General features: G+C 39.2%; 1 protein-coding gene across 1 annotated transcript in view; it reads left to right on the top strand.

Annotated features, from left to right (window-relative positions):
• LOC101614409 (aldo-keto reductase family 1 member C1) overlaps positions 1-12,920 on the top strand; it is a 28,939-nt gene extending 16,019 nt beyond the window's left edge. The window contains exons 8-9 of the mRNA XM_004662412.2: positions 8,883-8,965; positions 12,881-12,920. Of these exons, the coding sequence (XP_004662469.2) occupies positions 8,883-8,965; positions 12,881-12,920 (123 nt within the window). The remainder of the gene's footprint in view (positions 1-8,882; positions 8,966-12,880) is intronic.
• The last annotated feature ends 281 nt before the right edge of the window (positions 12,921-13,201 follow it).

The following is a 13,201-nucleotide window of genomic DNA, read 5'->3' as shown; positions in this document are numbered from 1 at the left end:
ATTTCTTTTCTTTTACCATTTAAGTTCCAGAAAATTTGCGATTTCTTTTTTGATTTCTTCCATGATCCATTCCTTGCTTAGTAGTGTGTTGATCCATCTCCAGGGTGCTTGTGGAATTCCTGTTGTTTCTCTTATTGTTAATTGCTAGCTCTTAAGCATTGTGGTACAATATGATGCAAGAAGTTGAGATATAAACACTTTATGCCTATTATTTCCAGCATTATGATCATAAAGGGATGTTGTATTTGGTCAAAGGTCTTCTATGTATCTACTGAAATTATCATGTGGCTTTTGTGTTTAAGTTTATTTGTGTGGTGTATTATGTTAATTGATTTCTGTATGTTGAACCATCCCTGCATCCTGGGGAGGAAGCCTGCTTTATCAGCGTGGGTAATGCTTTTGATAGGTTGTTTAATTTGGTTTATGAGGATTTTGTTTAGGATTTTAGCATCTAAGTTCTTCAGTGATATGGCTTTATAGCTTTTCTTTTTTCTTGTTATATTTTCTGTCTGTTTTTGGTATTAGGGTGATGCTTACTTCACAGAATGAGTTGGGGTACATTTTCTTCTTTACAATTTAGTAAAACAGGTTGAGAAAAAGTGGTTTTAGTTCTTCAATGAAAGTCTGATAGAATTCATCTGACAAGTCATCCAGTGCTGGACTTTTCTATTTGGGGGGAAGTTTTTTATTAACTTTTCAATCTCAATGGATGTGACAGGTTTGTTTAGGAGGTTAATTTGCTCTGAGTTTAGTTTTGGTTGGTTGTGTGTGTCTTGGAATTCATTCATGTCTTTCAGATTATCCAATTTGTGTAGTAGAGGTTTTTGGAAGTTTGAAAGTTGTGGTCTTATGGTCACTCTATTCTAGAAATTTTACAGTTTGTCTTTTGATGACTTCCACTACCTGTTCATTATTTAAAGGTGTCTTGTTCAGTTTCCAGGTGCTGGTAGAACTTCTGATGAGTCTCTAGCTTTAAAGTGATCTGATGTAATGAAGGAAGGTATGTCTATTAGCCTAAAAATAGTCTAGTATATGTTCCATTTTGGAGACTATCTCATGGGATGCTGAGAAGAATATGTATTCTGTTGAATTGGAGTGCAGTGTTCTGTGGATGTCTGTGAAGTCTAGTTGGTCTATGGTGTTGCTGAACTCTATTATTTCCTGTTGATTTTCTGCTTGGCTAATCTATCTGTTGATGATAGTGGAGTATTGAAGTCTCAACTATGATGGTGTTGGTGTTTATTTCTTTTATTACCAAGTAGGTTTTGTTATACAAAATGTGGTACACCTGTGTTTGGTGCATAGAAATGTATGATTGTGATGTCCTCCTGCAGGATTGTTTCCTTAATAAGTACAAAGTGGCCATAATTGTCCTTTTTGATTACTTTTGGTTTTGTTTCATATTTCTACTTGCTTGAAATACCATGATCTATCTATTCACCCTGAGAAGTTACCTGTATTTAGTGGCGAGGTGGGTTTCAAGAAGACAGCAGATCAAAGTGTCTATTTTTCTGATCCAGCTTAACTTGTGTCTTTTGATGGGTGAGTTAAGACCATTAATATTTAAGGTTATAACTCTGAGGTTTGATCTAATCCCTGCCATGTTTGGGTGCTTTATGGAGTTTGGTGATTTCTTAAACTTTGTACTTTTTTGTTTGCTTGTTTTTGAAGGGAAGGTCTTAGTCTAGTTCAGGCTGACCTGTACTTTACTCTGTAGTCTCAGGGTGGTCTTGAATTCATGGTGATCCTCCTACCCCTGCCTCCTAAGTGCTGGGATTAAAGACATGTGCCACCATGCCCAGTAACTTTGTACTTTTTTGAGCCTGTGATATTTTTAATTATTGTAATATTCTTCTTGTAGACTCTTGGGCTTGGTTGTTTGACTCTTCTGTGTGGAGAATTCCTTGAAGTATCTGTAGGTTGGCTTTTTGTTCATATAATCATAGATCTGGACTTTATTGTGGAATTTTTTTTCACCATCTATTTTGATGGATATTTTCACTAGGTACAGAGGTTTGGGTTGAAAGCCATAGTATTTTTGAACTTTGATGTGTTCCAGGCCCTTCTGGTTCTCAGAGTTTCCATTGAAAAATCTAGGGTAATTCTGAATATATTGACTTTGTATGTAATGTGTTGTTTTTCTCTTGCTGCTTTTAACACTCTCTTTGTTTTCTTTGTTTAGTGTTTCAGCTATGATGTGCTTTGGAGAGTTTCTTCTTTTGTCTATTCTGTTTGAAGTTCTGCTAGCTTCTTATATCTAGCTTTCTTTTGAGCAGGTGGGAAATTTTTCAATAATTTTGTTGTACAAGTTCTCCATGCCTTCTGTCTGAATTTCTCCACCCTCTGGTGTACCAATGATCTGAATATTAGGATATTTTATGGTATCCCACAGTTCCCTCATGTTCTGTTCACAGGTTGTTGGTTTTTTTTTTTAACTTATCAAAAGTTTTAGATACCTGAACTGTTTCTGTTTTGTCTCCCAGCTCTGATGTTCTGTCCTTCACATGATTGGCTCTGTTCTTGAGGGCTTCTAGATAGGTTTTCACTATTTCAATTTGTTTTGTATCTTTTGTGGCCTTTTCCTGCATAGTATCCCATCCCTCTGTGAACTTCCAATTTCAGGTCATGCTTTGACTGTCTCAATCCTTCTTGGATTTCATTCTCACATGTACTTATGTCTTCATTAAGCTTAACAAGCTGGTTATTGAGATCCTCTATTTTTGGCTCACCTTCAGTTCATTTATCTCTCTTTTTAGGTCTCTCTGATTTTGTCTATTAGGTCAAACCTAGTGAAGACAGCTGTTTCAATTTCATTTATGCAATCATTGGTTTTCTGATGATTTGCTTCCAGCTCTGCAATTTGCTTGGTCAGGGTCACATATCTTGTGTCTTTATTTTGGGGTTCTATTACTGTTGCCATTTCTATGTTTTCATTGGAGACTTCCATTTTAGGCTTTGAAGTGCTCCATTCCAAACCTTCTGGCTTTCAGTGTTTCCATTAAAAATCAAAGCTGAGAAACTCTGGTGAGATTAGTTTGTATGCATCAAGTTGTTTCTTTCTTGCTGCTTTTACCTCTCTTTCTCTCACTCTTTGTTTTCATTGTTTAGAGTTTTAACTATGATGTGACTTGAACAGTTTCTTGTTTGGTCCTCCTATTTGGTGTTCTATGAGCTTCTTATATCTAGATGGGCCTTCTCTGTGAGGTTGGGAAAGTTTGTTTCAATAATTTTGTTGAGTATGTTCCCCATGTTTCTGGCCTGGGTTTCTTCCCCTCCTGGATGATCTGGATGTTTGGTTGGTTGAGGATATTCCATAGCTCTCTCACATTTTCTTTACATGATTATTTGAACTTATCCAAGTTTTTGGACTCCCAATCAATTTTGTTCTTTCTTGTCTTCCAGATCACAGGTACTGTAATGCATATGAGTGGCTTTGTTAATGAGGGATTCTAGAGAAACTTTTAAATGCTCTATTTGATTTTTATTTTCTTTTGTGTTTTTCTGCATCATGTCTATCTCTTTTTTGAGGTCTAATTTGAGGTTGAGGTTTGATTCCTTAAATTCATTGTTGCATTTGCTCATGTCTTCATTAAATTTAATCAGCAGGTTGTTTAAATCCTCTATTTTTGACTCACCTTAACTTCATTTATCTCTCTTTTGAGGTCTCTCTGTTTTTTCCCAATTAAGTTAGGCCTAGTGGCAAAGCCTATGTGCTTTCATTTGTGTGAGTGTTGGTTTTCTGATGATTTGTTTCCAGCTCAGTGATTTGCTTGGTCAGGGTTACATAGCTTATTGTGCTTTCATTGTCACATTCAATTTATGCTGTTTCCTCTGTATTTTCATGAAGGCTTCTATAGTGGTACTAGGCAACCTTGGTGGAGATCTCTCAGTTTGTTGCCTTTCATTTTGTGTGTGTGTGCACTAATGTAAAAGTCTTATTTTATTAAAAAGAAGAAAATATTTGTCCTTGCTGGATCTTCAGTGAGTATACTGTTTTAAGTTTGAACCTGACTGGACTAGGATTGGGTTATAGCCACAGATGTACAGGAACAGCTCTGAGCCAGTGGCTAATAGAAAGCTGGTCTGGAGGCCCAGAATCTCTTCAGCCCATGAACACAGCTGTGCCTTGCCTGTGGGCCTAAAGGCTTGCCCTTGCTCACATACCGTGCACAGCTGAGCAGGTCGTATGGGGCTCGCTGGTACAGCCTGGCAGGCCACTGCCAGGTATGTCTGTGTTCCCCATCTGTGGCGGGAGCAATGTCTCAAGGGGACATCATTGAGATGGTCGGCTGATGCTAGTAGTGGGCGAGTGTGGATCACGGGGCTCATAGACCAGGCTGGAGTTGGGTCCATGGAGTTAGCTGGGGTAGGATTGTTGGTGAGCAGAGGCAGTCAGCTGTGTGGCTTAGCATCATCACAGTAGGTGGCTGAAGCCCAAAAGATCTGCTGAGACAGGAGGCACAGGGTGGGAGGGTGATCTTCTGGGCACTGCTGGGTTGCTTGCACAGGGCCCAAAGTTGCTATATCTTTCACTGGCCGTGAATTCACATGTCCCAAACACACTGGCCACCTGAAAGCACAGACCCCACACACACCATGCTCCTCACCCTCTCAGAGTGCACAGGCCCCCAAGATGCAGGCCCTAAACACACAGAGCACCTCACCAACCCAGATCACAGTCCCCAGACACTTATCAGCCCAGATCACACAGTTCCCAGTCACCTTAGTGCCTGAATGCAAAGGCCCCCCAAACAGTGGCACTTCTAACACTCAGACCCCAAACACATTATGCCACTCACCAGTCCTGAGCACACATGCTGGAGATCACACACACACACACACACACACACACACACACACACACTTCACCAGCTAAGGATTTACAGGCCCCAAATACACTGGTGCCTGGTGATCACAGGCAACACACACATCTATTTTTTTTAAAATATTTCATTAAGCACTCTTTTAAGTCTTGCCAACTAAAATAGACAGATTGTGTTCAAGGAGAAATCTGCTTTCTTTTTGCCATTTTATGTTTTAGTGAATAGGTAAACCAATTTACCAATGACTTAGAGGATTAATAGAAAAATATTATTTGCTCATGAGTCTATGCTTTGAATTTTTCCTTAGCTCATCTGACTTTAGTCAAGCGTCTCTGTTCCATATCCATGCCTATTTTGTATCTGAGTCAAGTCTTCCAGCCATTTTCTGAAGAGTGAAGCCTTTGTGCACTAGGCTGTTGAGTGGGCTGTGCTCAGGGCAAATAAGCTCATGTCTACATGACCTTTCATTCTCTAGTCACCCGTATCTATCTTTTCACATTACACAATCCTATAGTAGGTACGGAATTCCTGGAAACCTTTTAATATCTGTTGTCTGTTCAAATCCATCATCATTCATGCCACAGTCTGAATTACAATTCAATGCATAGTAGAGACCAGGAGAAGCTTGAGATATGTTGAAACTGTATCTTCCACCTTCTAATACAAAAGCTGTTATATTCAAAAACCATGAGCATGGAGACCCAGAGGTGTGAAATATTAGAGGACACTGTTACAATTGTTCTATTAAATTGATACACTTTGGATAATAATTGGCTTTAGACTCAGATGTACTTGTGAATACATCTTTCCCCAAGTACTGCCCTTTTGTGTTTGCAGTTGTCACAAGCAGGAATTCCTTCTTTTCATATGGTCAGTATTTTCATACCTTTATTTGTGGTTGCTGATGGGTATAAAGCTTTTCTTATATGGAACATAACAGCATTCTTTATTATTTTTCAAAAGTTTTATAGATCTTTTCAAGTTTGTCCTTAAATTCAACTGAAAATGCTTTTATGCCAGGTAAAATTGATCCATACATACAAATCTAATTTCTAAATAGCAAACAAAATTTCTCAACAAGTCAGCAGGATTCTTTCTTTTGCCCTAATTTAGAGTATTTTATTTATTTATTTGACAGAGAAAAAGAAGGAGAGAGAGAGAGAGAGAGAGAGAGAGAGAGAGAGAGAGAGAGAGAATGGGCATGCCAGGACCTCTAGCCATTGCAAATTCCAGGCACATGTGTCAACTTGTGCAGGGCTTATGTGGGTTCTGGGGAATCAAACCTTTGTCCTTAGGTTTCATAGGCCTCATGTTAAGGGCCTTAACTACTAAGCAATCTCTTCAGCCCTCTCCTAATTTTTTATGGAAAAAATTACCAGTTGCAATAAGTGTTTTATGTCTGCTTCTATTATAATTTTGCTTATTTACTTTTATCTACTGTCAGCTAATTAGGAAAATAAATCTTGCTGTGATCATCAAAACCTTCACAAATTCCTCTTATTTAAGAATGTTTTGGTTAATAATCTTTTCACCAGCTTCCCATTAAAGTCAGTGTTAAGTATTTACTTGATATCATACTGATGCCATTCACTGTCTTGGAGACAATTGTTTTTCTGAAATATGTAAGTTTCCAATCCATGGTCATGTTATGAATGTTCAAAATTATGTGGCATTTTAGTGTATTTAACAAATTTAATAAATTTTATCTAATGCTCTTTATTAAAGCATTTTTATCTAATCAATTAGATTTATGAGAAGAAAATTTATAGATAAGACATTTTTCTTTTTATGAGTTTTTTAAAATGTATAACTATTGTCTTGTGTACATCTGTCGCCTAGAGCCATTATTTGTTAAAGGGCGTTATTTTCTTCCTTTCCTTTCTTGACATCTTCATACATATCTTGATCTTATTCCTCCTAATTACTTTCTCTTAGTGCCCCTCCAAAGCACTCTTATTCCCCTTAGACCCCCATCATTTTTTTTTTTTTTTTTTGAGAGCGACAGACACAGAGAGAAAGACAGATAGAGGGAGAGAGAGAGAATGGGCGCGCCAGGGCTTCCAGCCTCTGCAAACGAACTCCAGACTCGTGCGCCCCCTTGTGCATCTGGCTAACATGGGACCTGGGGAACCAAGCCTCAAACTGGGGTCCTTAGGCTTCACAGGCAAGCGCTTAACCGCTAAGCCATCTCTCCAGCCCTAGACCCCCATCTTATTTCAAGCCTTTTTCTTATTTTTTTCCCAGTTTAGATAAGATCACATCTATGATTGTAGGTGGAAGGTTACTTGCTATGGGATGGGAGACACACCAGTGGTACAGCAATAATAAACCTGATTTCTACCAAACACTATCTGCCGTTAGCTACCCTGGAGGTGGGAGACCTCGCAGGCCCTTCCCACATTGATGGTGCTGTATTGGCAGGCTCTGCTCTGCGTAGAAGAATAGCTAGTCATAATTTACGAGTGCATCAGCCATGTCCCTGTGACAACCAGAAGGTAAGGTCCTGCCACCTTCCTTCCAGTCGCCTGCTCTCACACTCTGTCCTCCCCATCTTCCCAGATCCCCTGAGCCCTGCAGATGAGCGCGCAGTGGTCACTTTTTTTTTCAACAAATTTTCCAGCTATGAATCTTTGTGCTAACTTATGCCTATTGTCATAAGAAATTCCTGTCTTGGAAGCTTGGAACAAGACTGATCTTTCTTTTTTCAGGGGAAGTGTTTGCTACATCCAGGAAAAGGGGCTTATAGTAGGGTCGATGACATTCTTCTGTTGGGCTGACAGACAAGCTCTATTCTTGTCTTCCTCTTCAAGTAGCATTCAACTGGCCTGATATTTGGCTCTTCTCCCGACTTCCTCAACTCCTAGTATAGCGACTTCTCCCCGGAAGCTTCCTCTCTTGCCTCCAGCAGGCAGTTCCATGCTACTGAGAGCCTCCACAGAGGCGTGAGTATCCCTTTCTCTGCAGCCAGGCCCATGGGTTTGGATACTTCCATGGTTATTCATTTTCTGAATAGTTTTCTTGTTTGATCTCTTTCTGCCCAGTCTAGCGACCTGTGGTGTCTCAGAGAGGACCCTTCCTCCTATCTGTGGGATGATGGGGAGGGAAGGTAATGTGCCTTGGAAGTCTCTTGATTTTAAATTCCTAAGCCTTTCACCTGGAGCTTGCCTTCACTTTGCTGGGGAAGATTCACAATCAGATTTATGTTTCCATAGAACAGGGTGCTGGCATTCCCATGTAGTTTCTTCTGTTGTGACAAGCTCTGAATCCCACATCTCCATTCCTGGAAGTTTATTTTATTTTATTTTATTATTTTATTTTACTTGCTCATGTTATGGTTCTCTGAGGTTCTTCTCAAATCTCTCTCACTGGCTGAGTCTTTCAGTTCTCACTTGGTTTTCTCTACAAACTCATTCTGAGGCTGTTTCTAGTCCACTATCTGACGTAGAAGTCATTCTACTACCATATATATATATATTTTTTTACCTTAAGCCTTTCTTATTTTCGCTATTTTAGAGTGCTGCTAAGGATTCGTGTACACTTTTGTCTCAAAACATTAACAACTAGTGACCAAATAACTCATGATTATATTGGTCAGAATTGACCCAATGGGAGTCCTCTTTCAGCAGTTTCGGAGTATTTTGAACAAGTTTTCATCAGTGTTTGTATAATGACTGCTTTAACCTACAGATAAAATGGCATTTTGCCTTCAGTGTGCAAGTATACCTACAAATATTTCTGAAGTACCTCCTATATTTCAAGCATCTGCCTCTCACTATTTCCAAGTCATCTAAGTGGTTTTGTTTGACTCATATTCTTTTTGCTTTTGAAACTGTTATTTTTCCCTCTATAGGATTTTGCACTATAAATATATTACATGTATGAGTGTACATTTATTTTTCATTTGTTATTCATTATTCACTTAAGTATTATGCTAATGGATTTAATAATTTGGGGGATTTCTCCAATATCAACAATCCTCTGAACAAGTCACTTTGATTTAATTGGAGACTAGCAAATGTGTAGTCTAAATGTTTCAAAACTTTTCCTCATGTGTGACAGGTTTTTGACTTCCAGTTGGCTTCTGAAGACATGAAAGTCCTAGATGGTCTGAACAAAAACTTCCGATACATTTCTTTTGCCTTGTAAGTAACATTGGTAAATATATTTTCTACATGTAGATTCTGAAGAGTAATTTAATATTATTGTTAACATTACCTCAATATAAGAAAGAGTCATGCAAGAGAATTGAGACTTCAGAAACACTTTTCCCAGACCCTCCCAGAATTCTTCCCTGGACATACTACGGGGGTAAGTGGATCCAGGGTCAGCTAGGCCTGTGCCGTCTGCACCCTGTACCTGTTTCACAGAATGAACTGTTTAGCCAGCACCACTGGTGAATGAGTCTACACTCTTCACTTTAGCACTGCATTTTCACATGAGTCCAGTGGACCTCACTGGGTACTCCAGTACAGCTCATTTAAGCTTTTCCAAAGTCAGGTAAGCATTGTGTTCTCTGCAAACTGTTCCACTTACTGCAGCCCCTCAAAGTCAGCTCATGCAACCCTGATGTGTGCTGCACATCAGAAATTCTCATTTATTCTATATGTTCCTCAGTCTTATCAATTCCATGTCTTCAATAGTTCCCAACTTTCACTTTCTTTTACATTTGTTAAGAATCCAAACACTTAAATTTGTCTTAGGAAAAGCTGGGTTGATGCAGTCACTTGAACATCTTGTATTGATTACTTGAATTATCAATGCAGATGATGAAGAAGTTATAGAGAAGAAAGGTTACATTTCCATGGAGCAGTATGCAGGAAAATGCCCCACAGTTGGAAAGAATTCGTAGCCAACTAAAGACCTTCACTCTTCCTCCTACCTACATACAAGGCCATGGAACTTAAAAAAAGAACACATAAAGAGGGGTGGTGAAGGGTATATATTTCCACTGTGGACTCATTCACCCTTACCCTGATCCTGGGACATCACCACATCGATGCCAAACTTACACACAATTGGAAGAACACACTACAGCCCAAACCTCCTAGACTCAAGCAGCCTTCCTGCCTCAGCCACTGAGTAGTTGAGACTAAAGACATGTATCACCATGACCAGCACAAACAAATAATTCTTATTCTTTGGGGAAATTTAATTCATAATGGAAAGAAGTGTGGCTGTATGAAAATGAAATAGCACAATGTAAAATGAGATATCAAATACTGCTAAAAGTATCCATATCTAAAATTTTCATTTGCATAGAGAGAAATTTAAAAAATAATGTGAGGACATATTGCAAATATGACAAGAAACCAGAATTTTCAAATTTTATTAGTTATGTGTGTATGTAAGTAACACATGTTGGTACCATCCTTTCCTTCATCCCTGGCCCTTTACCGAAGGGGTGCTCCTTGTTGGGGATGCAGGCCAGCTACATGAGGCAATCCCCTTGATCCATGCACTGTGGGGGCAGTTGCTCTTTATGACAGAGAAGCAATGTCTCTGTGCCTAATGCCCCAACTTGTGCTCTTACGGTCTTTCTGCCCCCTCTTCCACAAAATTCCCTGAACCATGTAGGGTGTGTTTTAAATCTACTTCAGTGATGGGTCCTCTGGATCTCTGGTTTGGTAGGTATTGAGTATCCTCAGTGTCTATCTCCTTCATCCCTGTGCTGATATCAGGTTCACAGAGAAAGCAGAACTCTTGCTCATTTTCCCAGTTCCTCTGTGGTTTCAGCTGGGTCTGGGCTGAAGTGAAATGAGTAGTTTATTTCCTCAGGACCCCCTCCCATCTGAAAAAGAGAAGCAGATTCTTCAACAGAAAGTGAAGTCAGCACAGGTTAAATGGGAAAAGCATTATTAATTTAGAGAGAATTTAATGGGTATAGTACCTCTTATTGCCCAAGATTAGTGGGAGCTTGATATTGGAGAATAAAATCATTATCTGGATATAATTCTGACTTGTTTCCCAGTTCTTCCCAGTGGGTTCTTTCCACTGAGCAGCTCTGTTAGCCAATCCAAGTGCAGTTGGTTAGGCACCATGGCTGTGTGCCACTAGTGCCCTTGAGTGAGCATCACGTCCGGTTGTCTGTTTCTGAGTAGCTTAGACTTGGAGTTGCCACTTTCCCCAGTAGCCTATTCAGCACCTTCAAGTACTAGGTGGTTTTCTGGGGACTGGCTCTCCTCCAGATTCCAGCTAGGTCTTTCCATGTTCCATGCAGACAGCATATGGTGTCTTCAGCAGTAAGGTTTTACCATTAACCTCTAGAGTGTAATCAAGTGTTCTGACAGAAATCTGTCATTTTTGGGGAGACCTGGTAGGTCTCTCTGATCAATAGCTCAGTGTGGGTATTAACCATATCCTGAGTTGCAAGCCAGTGCCAAGGGAAAAGAAAAATTAAAAACAAAAATGAAAAAGAAAAGAAAACAGGAGAAATTTAAGGTTAAGCTTCATTTTACCCTTTCCATGGCCTTTCTTTTCAGGTGCTCTCCCTAAAGTTCTGTTGAGGGTTCAACCTTTTAGTCTATCTCCCAGGATATAGGTTTCTATGGTACCAGTTCAATTTGGGTTCAGTTTTATGTCCCCCTGCCTACCTCCTCCATAAGCCCTACCCTCCTTATTGTCCAGGCCTGGAGATGCCTGTCAGGTATGTTAGCAACTCAGGCTGACCCATGCAACCAGAACTTTTTTTTAAATTATTTTTAAAAATTTTATTTATTTATTTGTTTGAGAGCAACAGACAGAGAGAGAAAGACAGATAGAGGGAGAAAGAGGGAATGGGCGCGCCAGGGCTTCCAGCCTCGTGTGCCCCCTTGTGCATCTGGCTAACGTGGGACCTGGGGAACCGAGCCTCGAACCGGGGTCCTTAGGCTTCACAGGCAAGGGCTTAACTGCTAAGCCATCTCTCCAGCCCGGAACTTTTTTATTACAATTAAAAATGTTCATTTGAGCTCATTACCATCAGTTTATATGTTCTGTGTTGTTATTCTTTTTTTTAAATTTTTATTAACATTTTCCATGATTATAAAATATATCCCATGGTAATTCCCTCCCCTCCACCCCCACACTTTCCCCTTTGAAATTCCATTCTCCATCATATTACCTCCCCATTACAATCATTGTAATTACATATATACAATATCAACCTATTAAGTATCCTCCTCCCTTACTTTCTCTTCCCTTTATGTCTCCTTTTTAACTTACTGGCCTCTGCTACCAAGTATTTTCCTTCTTGGACAGTGCACTTGTTAGATAATGGACTTTTTTCCCCCGTTATGCTTAAGATTTTTTTCAAATGGGTATGGTGGCACATTCTTACAACTATAGCGCCTGAGAGGATGAAACAGGCAGGCTGTAAATTTGAGTCCATTCTGGGCTACATATAAAATGGCAGGAACATAGGTAACAATACTATCTCAAATAGAAAAGAATTCTAAATCTATCATAATATGCTGTTTGTGTTGGGCAGTTAATGAGTAATTAGCATATTAATGAATGGCATGGAATTATAACTACTAACCTCTATTACCTAATGTATTCAGTACAACCATAAATGGGGTTGGATTGTCTCTTTTCAGAACAAAGCATTATCAATTTCTGTTTTCATTGAGACTCTAAAACAAAAAAATAAAGAAGTCAGCATGGTGGTGCACACCTTTAATCCCAGCACTCTGGAGGCAGAGGTGGGAGGATTGCCATGAGTTCAAGGCCACCATGAAACTACATGGGGAATTCCAGGTCAGCCTGGGCTAGAACAAGACCCTACCTTGAAAAAAAAACAAAAAAAACCCAAAAACCTACTTAAACAAAAATAATGTTTTTCTCTTTTGATACTGAATTTCCTGTGTCTTAATTTCCAGGAAAAGGAGCATGCTGTTAATAAGTTTTTTGCCTTTATAAAAGCATATTTCAAAGTCATATTTATGAAAGTTAAAAATGGTAGATTTTGCAACCAGATAGAAAATGAAATTTAACTTTCACCTTAATAATATCTTTGTAGGAACCATTTCACTAACAATAAAGTCATTGAATCTATCATTCATTATTTTCTCTCCTTATAGGTTTCATGACCACCCTAATAATCCATTTCGTGATGAATAAAACATAAACACCTTGGTCCTGACTTCTGTGGGAACCGCTGACAGAAGAGGCAGATCCTGATAAACAGACATGTCACTTCGACCTATGTGCATAGCAGTAAACATACAGCTGGAGCACGCTTCATCAATCAGAATGCAAAATCACTGAAAAACCCTTACAGAAAAGAAATAAAAAAAAAATCAACCCCTCCCTACACCAGATTACATGACACTTTTTGTTGTTGTTGTTCTTATTACAAATTAGGACCCTTTTTCTTGTCTAAAGCCTTGAGCAGGGCTTCA

The sequence above is a fragment of the Jaculus jaculus genome, chromosome 15 (genome assembly GCF_020740685.1).
Source record: "Jaculus jaculus isolate mJacJac1 chromosome 15, mJacJac1.mat.Y.cur, whole genome shotgun sequence".
Classification (NCBI taxonomy): domain Eukaryota; kingdom Metazoa; phylum Chordata; class Mammalia; order Rodentia; family Dipodidae; genus Jaculus; species Jaculus jaculus.
Note: the sequence above shows the minus strand (reverse complement) of the source record. Positions and strands in the feature narration are given on the sequence as shown.